Consider the following 15,874-nt stretch of genomic DNA (forward strand, 5'->3'; position numbering starts at 1 on the left):
TGTCTGTGGGATCAAACTAAAATCCACAGTGAAAGATTTTTGGCTTTCACCATAAGCACATGGCAACCAAAAAAAGTACCTCCTGACCAAATCCAGCAAGGCCAGAGGTGAGGGTCAGGGGTCAGAGAGGTGTGGCCTCAGTGCCGGAGACGCCCCCAGGTTTACACAAGTGTAAAAAGAGTCCATTCAGTTTGGCTGCATGGGCAGAGTTTCACAAAGGTCCACTGTGTGGGGCCTATACACACACCCCCCACCCACAGACACTCATACACAGGCGCGCACACACATCACCTCCAAGCGCCGTGGCTACACAGGATACAGACAATGGGGGGTTTCTGGTCAGCAGAGCCTCAAAGATCTTAACCTGAAATATTTTCCTTCGTGACAGAACCATTAACCAGGTTTTCCTGTCACCTCTGTCTATGCTTGAGAATTTAGTCTGAATCGAAGCCTAAAACTTTGTGTTCGTTAGAAGGTAGGAGAGTAAATAACTACTAAGAAACTGTAAGATTGACACAGTACAGCTACAGTTTAAATAATGCAGTCATAAAAAAGATCATCAAACATTATTATGTTAGGTTATTCTAACAGTCAGCATGCGTTATAATATGATACCAAAATGTTCAAATGGCTACCACCATTACCCTGAAAATAACTTTTGACCTTATATCTGTCTGGGGGTCTAAAAAGCTGATTTGGTGAGACCCAACCAAACACTAATACTGAAGACGAAGGCCTTGAAAAATGGGTCGCACAGCTTAATTTTGATATGAGTTTAGTAAGCTGTAGGTTTTAGGAAATGCTGTCCAGATAGCAGTAAAAATGTTGTTTACTTTTAGTGGTTTAATAGCACGGATATGATGTCTTGGTGGGTATTTACACGAGTACAACAGTTTAAGTGTGATTGACCTGAAATGAATTTCACAATCTGTGGTCATGGTAATGAGGCAAAATAATGCCATGTTTCCCAGCAACAACATGGCTCCATTATTTTTTAATATTCAATATATAGACATAATATTTAATTTATTTTGGGGAACTGCAAAGCTCTGTGGCACAGACAAATTAAAAAATATCAGACTTTGACCGCCTCTCGTCCTGTGGTTTGTAAGGACGTCTTTCTCTTAATAAACTGCACGTGCCCAGTCTGACTTGTTTTCTGAGTTTCCCCTGAATCTGTGACATATTTTGCTTTTAATTTGGATCGGATTGCTCTAATTATTTTCAAGATTATGGGCCTGATCACATTCCTGAGTATGGTTTTGAACAAGAAAACTGATAATTAGCCAATCGGATTCAGGAGAACTTTAATCATCCCCAGGGGGAAACTGCAGTCGCTTAAGATTGTGAAGTTGTAAAATTTAGTAATAAGTTTTAATAATTGAAAATGAATGTAAAAAAAAAATTACAATTTAATTCAGCAGCAAGAGGATGAAATGTGTGGATGGCCAAAGTGTTTAGTCATTATAACTCTGGGGGTGAACACACTTCTCTGGCTGGCCAGAACAGCGTGTGAAGTGTGGGAGAGGTTGTCCATGATGGAGAGGACTTCTGACATCTTTCTCTGTGCAGACTGGAGATTGTCCAGCTCCACCCCAGCGACTGACCCAGCCTTCCTGAAATGTTTTGGTTTCGTCCGTCATCAGGCTTTTGTCCAAGCAGACTACAGTGTAGGAAACGGACACCACAAACTCACAGGAGATCTGCAGCATGGTGCCACTTAAAATGAAAGTGTGGAGCCTTCACAGAAAAACAATCTTAGCCTTAGTGTACTGAAAAAATGAGTAATACTGCTTGTATTTGTTATTTTATTTCCATTTGTCTGTTTTTGCTGTTTTAACTGGTTACTTTTCTCATTTTATTTCACTGTGCTCTGTAAATCTCTCTGTAAATGTGCATATATACAAAAACTATTACTCTTACTCATGATTATATTAATCCTGGATCTCTTCGCCTCCTTTATTTGCTGATGTGGAGTTGCACAGAACTGTGCACCATCCTTTGATATTTCCAAAAAGCATACCATATTTGTATATTAGCTGTGCACATGCATTTATTTTTATTGAAAAGCACTACATAAGGATTTTCATTATTACTGATCACCTTCTTTTAGCAAAGAAAACAACGGTAGAGTGAGCTGCAGTATATATCTGTGGGAATGCAATGGAAACCTGTGCAGCCCAGATAACCTGCCACTGAATCACACCGGAGCTCCTATTAACTCAGTGACATTTAATGATCCCATTCGGAACCAAAACTTCCTCCAGGCAGCCCATCTTTTTCCAACTCTTGGTATTTTTTTTAAAGTGTAGTGATGATCTGGTTTTTATAATTTAGCCCACATCTTCCTTCCCCTCAGTAAAATGGTGGATTATTGCCAGATTAAGGGAGTGCCTTTTTCTTTATCCCTGGGTAAGCCTGCACAGCACGCAGCTCAGAGGTAATGAAGCACTCTGTGATCCGTGCCCGGATGAATCTAAAAATTCCCAGAGCACCACTGTATTTTAAAGGAAATGAGATTTCCCTGAAAGCCTCCGAACCTATGCTTCCCATTTTGAAATGGCTATAAACCGCGGGCCTGCTTACAACCTGGTGCAAGAACCTCGACTTGTTGCTGTTTTTAAAATCATTTCAATAAGCACGAAGAGAAAGCTTGACATTGTAACAAATACTGCCGAGGAAGTGTTTGCTTTCTTTGCCTGAGAAAATGATAGCGATTACTAATTCCAATTGAGCCCGCTTATTTTTCAGTCTGACATTTAAATCTACGATTGCCGTGACCTTTACTGACCACCTGGCCAGTCGCTACTAAAAGATTTCTGACAGGCGGTTTATTAAAGCATCCTGGTGTTTTTACAGTCCAGCGGCTGATCCGTGAGGGTGACTGTCACAGGTACTGAGTCATTTATGTGAGTAGGAAACAAAACTCATGAGAGAAAAACAGAAATTAGAAAAAAAAAAAAAACTGGTTGAGCAATACAAAGCAAAAGTCATCAGCTGTCTGGGAGTTTGAACAGGAATAAAGTTTCTATGTTACCCAAGACTGTCATGCAGAACTGAAATGCTTGTCTGTTGCTGGTGGCTCTGAATGACAGTCCAAAGACATTTTAGTCAAATGTATCATCTATTAAAAAAAACTAAAGAACACTCTTGATCAGTTTTTATGCCTTGGCTATGAGGCATCTTTTGTCATTTTTGTAAATATTAATGATTATCTTTTTCTTTCCTCTGGAAACCATAAGGCTGCTGTCAGACACTGACTGATAGAGCATGCCGAGTGATCTGTTGCAGACTGAGAAAGTCTACTCTGACCTGACTCGTCCATTGCTTCAATTTTATCAGCTTCAGTCAGTTGAGTGTTGATGTGAGCCTGAGGTGCGAAGGTGTTCGAACTCATCACGCTGGATGATTTGGCCCTCCCAGCTTTTTTGGCCTTACAGCCGTTGTGTTGTAAATGGTTCTTCTTTAAACTGCACCACTTTGCAAAGGTTCAGTTTTGTAGGATTTTAAACTGCCGGACTTTTACTGGTAAAAATATTCCATTCTACCTCAAACAATATGCATTCCTTAACCACTGAACAGATATATATAAATGTCAACTCATTTAACCCCCAAGGCATTATATTTATGCACTTTGTTAACAGAATAGCTGATAATAAATGTTTGCCATTCAAAATAACAATTACAGTTATTTTGGAATCACACAGATTACATATGTCTGTATAGATTTATGTGCCATGATGGTGAAATATTTCATTTGTTGCTTGTAATCTTTAACCCTCTTAAAGCAGTAGATAAAAAGTTTGCTTAACAATAAAAGAGAAAACAAAGCAGGAGCTGGGGAACATAAATGTTTGCACAAATGGATAACTTGGATAAGGATTTATGTACACATCATGTCCATTCTCTCAACTTCCTTCTGAGTTACGGGCAATTTTTATTTGTGACTTTAGGAAAGTAAGAGCTCTCAAGAAGCACTTAAAGGCAACGTAACAGCAAAAATGAAAATATAGTGACATAAAACCGAGGGTAAAGGATCGCCACTAGACAGTGATCATCATTAGGGCAAAACCATCTATCAAATTTATATCCAGAAAAGAGCCAAATTATGCTTTTACAATAGAGAGTTTTATCAAGCCAAACAATTATGAGGTGAGCTGCCCATTGCATCGCTTGTTATAGGTCAATGGAAAAAAAAGAGGAGGATAAAAACAATCCAGGGCTGGTAATGCACTACAAAACCATTTGGCTGAAAGTCATTCACTGCACTGATCATTTGGATGGATTTTTATAAAACAAGAAATTAGTTGGCCCACAGCTGCATGCGTAGCTTTGTTTCTCCAGTAGTTTCCTTCCTTCCTGTTGTCAGTATTTTAAAACGAGGGACCTAAGACTCAAGCGAATGAAAATTACTTCTATGAAATCAGTGAAATCAGATGCAGATCTTGGATATATTTAATCACACTGAATTGTGAGCTCATTCAGAGTTTTGTTGGCAGTGACTGACACTTCCATGTCTATTAACCCTTTTTTAACATAACATTTGAACCATGTTGTGGTTAAAGGTATTAGATTCTGATTTAGGTATACCCATTTTTCAGTCCATCATTTACTTTGGATGGTTATAAACTTTATTCTAGCCATTACACAGTTAAATCGCGAGTATTATAATTTTGCACCGACCTAAAAATCCCCCTAGTTTCTTGAATATTCCACTGTAAAATCTGTTAATGACAGCAATAGTGGTGTAGCGGTTTGAATTTAGGATTTAAAATAATAATAATTTAATGCGTAGTTCGTAAAATGATAGAAGTGGGAGGATAGGATAGGAAGCTGGAAGCACTAATATCACAGAATATCGATGTGAAACTACATCATTGCCAGGAACACAAATAATTGCTTTCTGATTGTAGGACATCAAGTCATGGAACACGATGTTACTTTTTAAGAAGATAGAAAGAGAGCCTTTTTTTAATTGAATAATTTCTCCATTTGTTTTTTGGGTACGCTAATTATGTGCCAGACAGCACAGCTACACAGCTTCATCGCTCCTTTGCACTAAGTCATACCTGTCCCTCTGCTACACCAATTTTTGAACCGATATGAATGGAGTGAAAATATTAGAGGGTTTTTTTTATGAGCCCCTCTTCTTGAGTTTCCCTCCTGTAACGCCGAACCCATAAGTCAGCTCCTGGCTCGAGTTAAAGAACAACCGCAGGCTATGTGTGCGTTCAGGAAGCTGGAGAGAGGGCAGTGTCGCTCACCTTTCACTGCCATACTGTAACACAGGCGTTTGACATGAGACAGCCCCCTAGGTGTCTCACTTTCTCAGTGTTTGTATGGACTGGAGCGCAGCGCCGGCTGCCCGCCTGCCTGCTTCTCGTCTGGCTGCGTTGACGTCAGCGCCGTGTTGATTTGCTAAGGCGAGAGAAGAAAGGAGTTAGAGCATGTTCTGAGAGCGGGTACTGCGAACTGCCTTACTATGCTGTAGCCCCAATCCCCCTGCACTATCCGGAATCAAAACGTGCAACTTAGGTGAGTACCAATCCGGGCTAAATGCAGCTGCAGTTTCCCGGCGACAAGTGCCAGACCCGCTACTCTGCATGTATCTAGTACTGTTTTCTTCGCGTACTTTCATTCACCATATGGATGTTTTGATGTGTTTATAGTGCTGAGGATCGGCTTTTTTATGCGTGTCCCCATTCAACCTCACGCTGAAGTTGACTGCAAACGCGACTTTGGCATGCGAGTTGGACTTGCGCACCGGAGTTCTGGATGAAAACAAGTGTTTACCTGATTGCGCTGCAAGGTGTTGAAGTTTGCATTAACGCACTGTAGCTCAGTGTAGAGATGTTAAGGTTGACGTAACCCCCCCTTCTTCTTCTCGGGCTCGTTAGTATTCTGGAGATCGCAGTCAGAGGACGTGAGGTCTGGCTGTTTCACGGGGAGCCAGACAACATATGACGCCTCGCTGCGTGTGACTTTGAAATCGCGTTAGCTTGTTTTGGTGGAAATTTTGCCCATATTTTTTTTTTTTAAGGACGGCGACACTCATGCTTGTCCTTGTGTCTCCAGACGCACCAGCGTGGCTTATTTAGCCGTGATGACATCATGATGGGGGACTAGAGACACTGGTTTTTACACACGAAACAACCGTAAATCCAGTCACTGTACAGGCGCACTGCCATTGATTGACAGCCAGCTAAATGTTTGATTGGTTACCAATAATCGGCTCGCCGTAGCACGCGCAGCACACTGTGAGGTGGGGGAACTGGTAACAGATGGCAAATTGATTTGTTATCGAGTGTGTCTGATCTCTCTCTTCCCCTTTCACTCTTTTTTTCCTCTTTATCCCTTAGGCAGCTTTCCCGAGACCAAACCCCCCTTCTTTCTCCTTCACTGTTACAAGGTAGCGCTACAGTGTTCATCATGCCTCAAAGTCCACCTGTGCGTTGATCAAATGAGAGCTGGCTCAAATCGGAGACCCTTGCCTGCCGTCTGTGTCGCGTGTACTTTTTTAGCAGGCACCGGTATCTGATTGCCCCCCCTCCCCGTACCATTTTGATCTCTCCGCGTTTGTGTCTGTCAGTGTGGCTCATGGTCTGGAATATTGAACGCTGTTTATTCTTGTTGTGGCTGGCTCGTCAAGGCGCGCTATGGCAGACAACTCGTGATCAGATTGATTATGCTGCCTCTCTGTGAAGTCGGCGTGATGTGGTTATTGTCAGCGGTCCATATCGTCCTCCTGGGAGGAAATCTCTCCAGGCTTAATGTACTTAATGTAGTACGTGATGTTTTGCTTAACGCATAATGTTGTGTATAATTTGTCTGGTGCGTCTGGCTAAAATTAACGCCGTCTAGACCCACGCAGCCTTTTTCCTTTATTAATAGAAAACAGACAAAGTCCCCAGACAGCAACTTTACATCCCAGTGAAGCCACAGTTTAGTTGATAACCCACAGAGCGCAACAAGCATTGATCATTTACGGGGCCATAAATCGGCGCTATTGGCATACCTGCAATAAAGATAATGTCGGGTTTTAGGCATGATCTCTGTTTACTGAGAGGCTAATTTCAGTTAGAGGAGAACCTGTGGTTTTTATCATTACCTACATTCTACATCGATTTTTGTCAAGGTACGGAAAAGACAAACCGCCCAGTGCCCCAAAAGCCGGGAGAATTATTTTCCGTTACTCTCAGCACTAACAATAGGTGCAGCATCATTTACCCCCTGAATATTCAGATTCAGTGTGTTTAGATGATCTTATTTATATATTATAGAAGGTTTGGCAAGAAAAAGAAACCTTATCATTTTTTCAAGGTTTATTTTTCCTTTCTTCTTTTCTTCTTTCTTCCTTTTCTTTTCTTTTTTTTACAGGTGTGAAGGGAGGGAAAGAGCTGCCCAAGTTGTCTGTTTCATAATCTTTAAAAATTAATTTGAAGATTATTATTAATAAAAGCAATAATAATATTACAAATTTAGACAGCGTGTCACTTCTCACCAGACTTCATCTGACACACTTTGTCATTTGTCATAAGCCTGACTTATTCACTCTTCCGAAAACCTAAAAATTGGCCCTGAGTGAGCTTTTGTAGGTCAAAGGCGACACTAATCTGGTGACCATTCCTGCTTCACTTGGAGTAGGTGCAGTGGCAAATAACTGTTTAGTTAATTGGGACAATGAAGAAGCAGCATAGTTCAGTGTTAAACTGAATGTAGTGGTGAATCTGTGTATTCAATCTAAGCCAGCTTTAATTATTTTTTTGGTGCAGGTCAAAGTATAGGGTTGTGGGAGCGTGTTGCGTTGTTAACTTCAGTAATCAGGTTAACAGGAGTAGGAGGAGGACAAATTTGCGATTTTCAACATTAGCGACTGAGAGCTGTGTTTGGTACAGCAGTGTTGTGTGCTTTTGCCTCATCCTACTTTCCTTTCCACCCATTTCTGGCCGCTGCTCTCTGCTCCCGTCTGTGATGAGAATACTGAGTAAGATGCTATTTAATTTCAGAAAGGCTGCTGATGGTCTTTGTGAACCGAGCGGCAGTGAAAACCCACAATTCACACTTGTTTAACTGGTGTACATACCGATTAGATAACTAAATGAAGACATCTTTGTAACGTAACATATGTTGGACTGATTGATATGCAGGTTGAGCATGTTGGCTCACAAATTGTTTCCCTTCAGAAATCTACAGTCAATACTCTCTGCTGAATTTAAGAACAATGCCACTGAGCGGAGTGTTTACCACACTGGCAGGATATTTGCAATTGCCTCACACTTGCCATTTAGAGAGAGAAAGAGGTGGTATGTTTTAAATAAGCGTAACAAATTCATCACATTTATTTGCAGCGTGATTGCAATAATGAAAGGCACTTGTATTTTATGATAAACTGGAATTTAAAAAAATTTTCAAAAGAGAAAGCCCTTTCATTCATTCAGATTCTGAAGGGAAGAAAAAAAAAAACGCAGACTGAGCATGTTGGATTTAAATGTGTAAAGACTAATATCTTTTTAACTCATGATACTTTGTACTCATGATACTCTACCAGAGCTGATTTTTTTTCTCCCCTCTTGTCTTCCATACAGGTTTCATCTTGTTTACAAAGATAGCTAAAAACATTGTTGATCGGGGAAGGAGAGCCTCATGAGTCGGCCTCGTGGTTTGCATCGACATCATGGATTTAACTAAAATGGGTATGATCCAGCTTCAGAACCCCAACCACCCCAATTCCCTGCTGCAGAAGGCCAACCAGATGCGTCTGGCTGGAACTCTGTGTGACGTGGTCATCATGGTAGACAGCCAGGAGTTTCACGCTCACAGGACTGTGCTAGCCTGCACCAGCAAAATGTTTGAAATCCTCTTTCACCGCAGCAGCCAGCATTATACCCTGGACTTTCTATCACCAAAGACTTTTCAGCAGATTTTGGAGTATGCTTACACTGCCACGCTCCAGGCCAAGGTGGAAGACTTGGATGACCTTCTGTATGCAGCCGAGATACTTGAGATTGAGTACTTAGAAGAGCAATGCCTGAAGATCCTGGAAACCATCCAGTCCTCAGATGAAAATGATGCTGAGGTCAACGCTAACGATGGAAGCACAGAGGAAGACGATGAGCGCAAAGGTCACAATGGAGCCAAAAACTCAAAAAAGCATTCCATGGGGAGCCCCTATCTGTCAGGTACACAGCAAGTCTCTAACATGCCCGGGGTCGTCGACCAGAGTCCCTCCGTCTCCACTTCCTTTGGTGTCTCCACCCTGAGTCCCACCAAAGCTGCTGTGGACAGTCTGATGAGCATTGGCCAGTCTCTGCTCCAGCAGGGCTTTGGTGGTGAACAACTAGTTCACGGCAACTCCAACCAACTGATGACTGAGATCAAGACTGAGATGATGCAAGTGGATATGGGTGGCAATGGCCACGAAAGCCCACAGAACATGGAGTCCAGTGCCTCCAGCAATGGAGAACGAAGTGGGGAGGACAGGAACAGAGATGGTCCCGGAACGCCAACCAGGAGCAGCGTGATCACCAGTGCCCGTGAGCTGCATTACGTCCGTGACGAAGGCATGGGCGACTCTCAAGCTGAAGTCAGTCAGATGGGGATGGAAGCAATGGCTGGAATGACTGAGAAACATCTGGCCTCTCTCTACTCCTTACCTGTCAATCATAAATCAGATGCCATGATGTCCATGCCAGTATCCATGGCGTCCGCTCTGCCCATGTCCCCAGCCCTGGCTATGTCTATGGACTTCAGTGCCTATGGGGGACTCCTGCCTCAGAGTTTCATCCAGAGAGAATTCTTCAGCAAGCTTGGGGAGCTGGCAGTGGGCATGAAACCAGACGGCAGGAACCAGCATGAACGTTGCAATGTTTGCGGTGCAGAGCTACCAGATAATGAAGCTGTGGAGCAGCACAGGTAAGACAACTTTTCTTCTGAAGATAGTTGCTTAAAAATTTTTTTTTTAAATTGTTTTGTTCTTGAAATTTGTGTCCCTTTTTTAGCATTTCAACTACCCTTAATTTGACTGAAATTTTGAATGTTTATTTATGAATTCTTGATGTGCATCAGAATGTGAAATTAAGTCACTTGGCTTCATTTTACTAATTCATGATCCACATAGTAACTTAATTCCTATTGTTAATAATTTAAAGTGGACAGCTTTTTGCTTTGAAATTATGAGAAATAGCAAATAGTAACATCCCTTTATAATCACAGAAACCTTAGTTTTGTGTGGCTGACAGCTCAAACTTGGAGATTTGCTCCTTCAGTAACTACCAGGCCTGTCCAGGTGACCGCTGAAGGAGTGCTGTCTTAACATTGTCCAAGACCATTAGTCACACCTTACAAGATGTGGGCGGCAGCTATCACACACACTTACCAAAGTGGAACCCCCTCATCCTGGAATCAATTCCCCTCCCCTTTCCCATAACTGCACAAGGGGGGCCTTTATTAGCTTGATAATTGGAGTAGATGGTCAGTCCAGGAAATGAGTGCTGAACCTGGGCTTTGAGACAAGGAGGTAGCTCTTGGACAGGAGAGTGACAGTAAACCAGAAAAACCCCCAGAGTTTTTGCCCCGAAACCTCACTTGAATTACTGAAAGTTTTTCAAATCTCTCTATCCCTTTTTTCTGACATAATACCCTGCTCAATTTGATATATTTCACTGGATTTCTGTCATATTTGGATTGACCCTGGTTGAGCAAGCAAACTGAATATTAATCTTGCATGACCTCTCTTTCGTGCTGTCGTAATGTTTAAGAAATTTTACTTTGAAGGCCACCTTCTCACCCTGCAGTGTTTGCTTGAATCAATGCAAAGGAATGCACAGTGGTTAAAGTTCACCGGAGGATTTGAACCTTATCACCCGTCCCATCATTCTTGAGCTGGTATCTTGGCATACATGGCTAAGCACTGAAGTGATTCAGTCCAGACTTTCAAGTTAAAGAAATATTACCGAATAGGTTTGACTCGATTAAAGACATACAGGAAGTCACAGTGTATATATTTGTGTGACCTTCATGATCAGAGCTAATTTTTCATTAAGTTAAAGAGGATTTTTGCATTGACTCATATTACACGTCTAAAAATCATAAGGAGAGAAAAAGAAGTGGCTTTTGCGCATATGATTAGTTCATCCTAAGCAGGCTTTTACAGCCACTTTTTAAAAAGAAAAGAAGCACAATAGCCTCTTCTTTAGATGCATTAATGTAGCCGAACTGCGTTAACGGACAGGCTACGCTCGTCTCTGTCTTGAGAAAAAGTGTGGCGTGTGAAATGGTTGCCTGTGTTTCAAGAGGAATTTCATCAATTCACTCAAGCTGGGAAATCTTGTATCAAAGGAGATTTCCAAACCGTTTCATGCATTGATCTCACCGCCTCACCCCATAGCATACTAATGGGTTAATTTACACTGGTTGATACACCGACACGACACTGTTTAATATTGTATGTGCTGTCCTGACAGCCTCCTGAAGTGTAGAAATCAAACATTGCATCATCCGCTGTCTGCTCTGCCATTTTGACATGAAAGGTCCGCTTCGCCTGAGATGCTTGATAATTAAGACGCTTCTCGTGTCCTCACAAACTCCACTGTGGGTCATTTGGTATCATATCCAGTCCCTGCTTCTTCTTTTTTTTCTTTATTTATTGCTTATTTTTTATGGCTATCCTGTCACACTTCTTAATCGTCCTGATGGGTATGCAAGATGTTTTATTTCAGACAAGTGGAGTCGTGTTCCCTCTGACTAATTACGCATCATTCCCCCGGAGCAACTGTGTCAGGGTCAGCACTGCCTCTGCAACAAATGCATAAAAAAGTTGGCAAAGTTCACTTAGGTGCGGGCAGGTCAAGTCAAACATGAGTCTAATTGTTTCCAGATGTGGCACAGGTCAGTGGTGTGAGGTGTCAATGTGGGCTTCTATGTTTAAATGAATGCACCGAAAAGTGCCCACTTCCTGTATAAATCTAGTTTCTGCAACCTTTCATAAAAACACTGAATTCATTATGTATTGGCAAAACAAGTGTAAGGAGTTGCTTATTGACTGTGTTTGCTTCTTTTTAAGCAGCAGAGATGCTACCTTGATATTAGGTTAATGAAAGCCTTATAATGTACATCAGTTTAGAATAAATTATTATAATTGAAGGGAAAAAGCTTATATTGAATGTTATGTCAGAAGTAGATTTTTGCCTGCTTTTTCTGATCTGATAGCTGATCAATTAACTTAACTTTAGACTAATTCCTTTAATGATTGACTATCTTAAGATAACTATAGATATTTGAGGATTTTGCCTTCTTTGAACTACTTTATAAGTAGTTGTGTTATCTGTATTTTACCTTGGGTATTGTAAAAGCACTGATGTTGAAAGTTTAACTTATTGTGCAAACAAAAATGAGCTTAATGAAAGGTTTACTCTGACTTATAAGTGCCTGAGTTTCCTTGTATTTAATCTAAGTCTATCTGACCATGGCAACTTTTCCCCTCCACCTTCCCTCCATCAGGCCACCAGCTCACGTCCCCACTGACAAGCCCTAGATTTATTTAGCCCACGGTGTGCATTGTTGGGGCTTTAGGCAGACAGGATTACAGCAATATTTTAGCAACCCTTGCACTGAGAAAATAATCAACACAGGAAGGGCCTGAGTGATTATTTAGAAAATAAATGCATGATGCAGGGGGCTAATTCTGCAGAGGCAGTGGGGGTAGTTGGGGGGGGGGGGCTCCTCTGCTTGGTATTCCAAACACAGCATCCAATTCACGGGAACTAGCCTTGGGTTTATCTCTTTCACTTAATCGTCCATTCTCATGCAAATGATTGACCCTCGCTGTAATGTACATCACATAAGTGAAAAAAAAGAGCCTGTTTGAAAGGAGCTTTTCCAGCATATAGCCGTTAAACATTACTGATAAGTATCAATGCTATAGCAGTGTCTTTTCATAGTACAGCCTGGGTTTATTTTTGGAGGGGCACAGGGGCGATGAATGAACGGGATAAGTCAATGAATTCCTTTTTGTCTGCTCTGTTTTCGCTCCTGTTATTTTTATTATTGATGGCAGTGTTTGGGGCAGAGGCTGGCAGCGGTGGAAATAATCACCCTCGCATTAACCTCCGCACGCGCACACACTTGTGTTCATTACTTTTCACATACACTCCCCTCAGCAGTAGCAGGCAGCGCTCACTCTTCCATTTCCTCCTCTTTTGTGGCAAAGGGGACGGAGGGCGCTCTAATACCCCAGGCCGCAGGTGTTTAAACAGCAGGCCCAAGGCCCTTATCTGTGCATATCAGAGTGGGACAGATAACCCTTGGCGCTCCTTCTTAGTAAACCAAGAGCAGATTGAGTTCAGATAGCGGTCCAATGCATTTGTTGCAGGTGATAACAATGTATGCACATACACACACGTATGTAACCTGCACACTAAGGGGAAGCTGTTGGAAGGTATAGATGTTGTTTCCTTACACAATGACATTCGGTTGCTTTGGTCACTAGCAACAATTAACCACCACTAGGGCTGGGCCATATTATACCGTTCACGGTAATACCGGTATAATGTTAGGCAACGATAGGAAAATGAAATATCGCGATAGAATGGGAGTAAAACGCGCATGCGCAGTGCCTTTGTTTTCATACGCACATGGCCGATTGTTGAGTGAAACAAATGAACCAGAATTGGTTTGTAAAAATGGTGCAACTTCAGTGATGTGGAACTGGTTTGGCGTTTGTCCGTCAGATACACGACAAAGCACATTTTTTTGCAGAACATGCAAGCGGCCGTCGTTATTGTCGTATTTGTCGGACTAAGATGCTCTTAAATCTGGGAGTAATCTGGGTCCTAAACTCCGTATACTTCAGGTCAAACAACACTGCAGCATCACTGAGAGTTTAAAAACTGTCTAAATTCTTTCATCTTTAATAAAACGATCAGCATTGCTGCTTTACCAGGTGTAACTATGAAGTTTAACTTCCAGGCATCCATGAAAACAAAATTTATTACATTTAACGGAGTTAGAAGTTAGCAGGAAGCTAGCGGAAGTTAGCTCGCTAGTTTCGCTAGTTACCCAAGCATGATATAGCATGTTCTGACTGAGAGATTTCTGAATAAATTCAAACGTACAGCTCTGCTATCACTTCCAACATAAATGAAGACGGGAAACTAAACAGCAGTGACGTTTGTAGGGTTACTGAAGTTGGGCTAGCTGGTATATAATGATGTGCTACGTGATCGCTAGCGACACAGCTATGTTAGCATGACATAAACAGTGAAGCTGGAGGACGAACACTAACACTTTTCCACTTATAAAAGTTAACGTGAAGGTTCTTCATGGTTAGAGACAAATGCAATCGCATGGCAGGATGCTGTAAACGGACCAAACTTCAGTCAGGAGAACAACTGAGATAATCCATAACAACTGAGATAATCCATCCACAATACGAGGTTAGTCATTAATATACTGCAACAACATGGGAATAGAGCAGCTGCCAGAGAATTCAACATTAATGAATCAATGGTACAGAAGTGGAGGAAGCAAGAAGAATGAGTTTAATAAAGTTTGATTTATCTGACTGCCTTGTTTCGCTTAATGTGCCTTATAATCCCGTGCACCTTATGGTCCGAAAAATACGTACTGCACACTGCAGTTTAATGTTGCAAAGCACCTCTTTTTAACTTCAGTGGATATTATACATGGTTATGCTCAGGATATGTCAGCCCATTTCTACTGGAAATGCCTTTTGGTTAAACTTTCAGCAAGGAATTTGTATTCGCACTGTTAAATTTTTATATAGCTTTAATGTACATAAAAACCAGCTTCTTGTTTAAGTGAAAATAAAAGGAAGGTTGTCTTTTTGCACTAGTAATGTTGTGGAGTTGTATTTTGTCTTGCATCAATTATATCGTCAGTTATATCGTTATCGCAAATTTTCAAATATATATCGTGATAAATATTTTTGGCCATATCGCCCTGCTCTAACCACCACCCCCATCCCCAGTGAGCTCCAATAAGCATAAAGGATGCCTGCAAGACAGTCGAAGGGACTCAATGGTACCAAATGTCAACTAATAAATACACCTGTTTCATGACAACAAAAACACACATTTTTTGTAAATACAGTATGTCTATATACTCATATATGTATATATATATATGTGTGTGTGTGTATGTGTGTGTGTGTGTGTGTGTGTATATATATATATATATATATATATATATATATATATATATATATATATATATAAAAAATACTTCTTTTGATATATTTTTTTCCGCACTTCACCAATTTTTCCAGTTGTAACTGTCTGGGTTAGGATTTACAGGAATACGTGTGATGGCATCCAGTGATGAAAACCACTGACAAAAATATAAATCGAACAGCATGCAAATGTGGAGATGCACCAAAATAAACCCCCAAAACCTTTCGATGTCTTTATAAGATGCATATATATGTATGTGTATGTATATATAAGTCCCTTATGGTGTTGTCATGTTGTTATGGTTAGATAAAGTTATTTGAATACATATAATAAAAACTGTAAAAGCATTTAAAATTAAACTAACTTATCTTTTTAACTATTCGGATCTTTGTGATTGGTGGTCAAACTGACAATTCAGAAACACGGAATAACATCCTCTGTGATATAGTCGACAATCCAGTCATAGTCACCAGTCTTTTCACTCGTGGTGATTGATAGTGCCTGTCATAAAATTGCAAAAGGACCTGTCAAAAATTTCAAACCAGCACAGCACTGCGCCCATTTTGCAACCACAGCAGTTGTAGCTTAATGTGGTAGCCAACTACCTCGGGCCATGTCGTTTTAACTCTCACGATTAGATATATTAATATTATCTCATAAGTTCCATAGCTCTTATTTCTATTAGC

At 41.0% G+C, this 15,874-nt stretch overlaps 1 protein-coding gene across 1 annotated transcript in view; it reads left to right on the plus strand.

Annotated features, from left to right (window-relative positions):
- The first annotated feature begins 5,398 nt into the window (after positions 1 to 5,398).
- The window catches only part of zbtb16a (zinc finger and BTB domain containing 16a), a 140,504-nt gene continuing 130,028 nt past the window's right edge, over positions 5,399 to 15,874 (plus strand). Inside the window, exons 1-2 of the mRNA XM_082549614.1 lie at positions 5,399 to 5,535; positions 8,586 to 9,912. Coding sequence (XP_082405740.1) covers positions 8,675 to 9,912 — 1,238 coding nt within the window. The 5' untranslated portion in view covers positions 5,399 to 5,535; positions 8,586 to 8,674. The remainder of the gene's footprint in view (positions 5,536 to 8,585; positions 9,913 to 15,874) is intronic.

Source organism: Aulonocara stuartgranti (assembly GCF_965226115.1).
Source record: "Aulonocara stuartgranti genome assembly, chromosome: 10".
NCBI lineage: Eukaryota > Metazoa > Chordata > Actinopteri > Cichliformes > Cichlidae > Aulonocara > Aulonocara stuartgranti.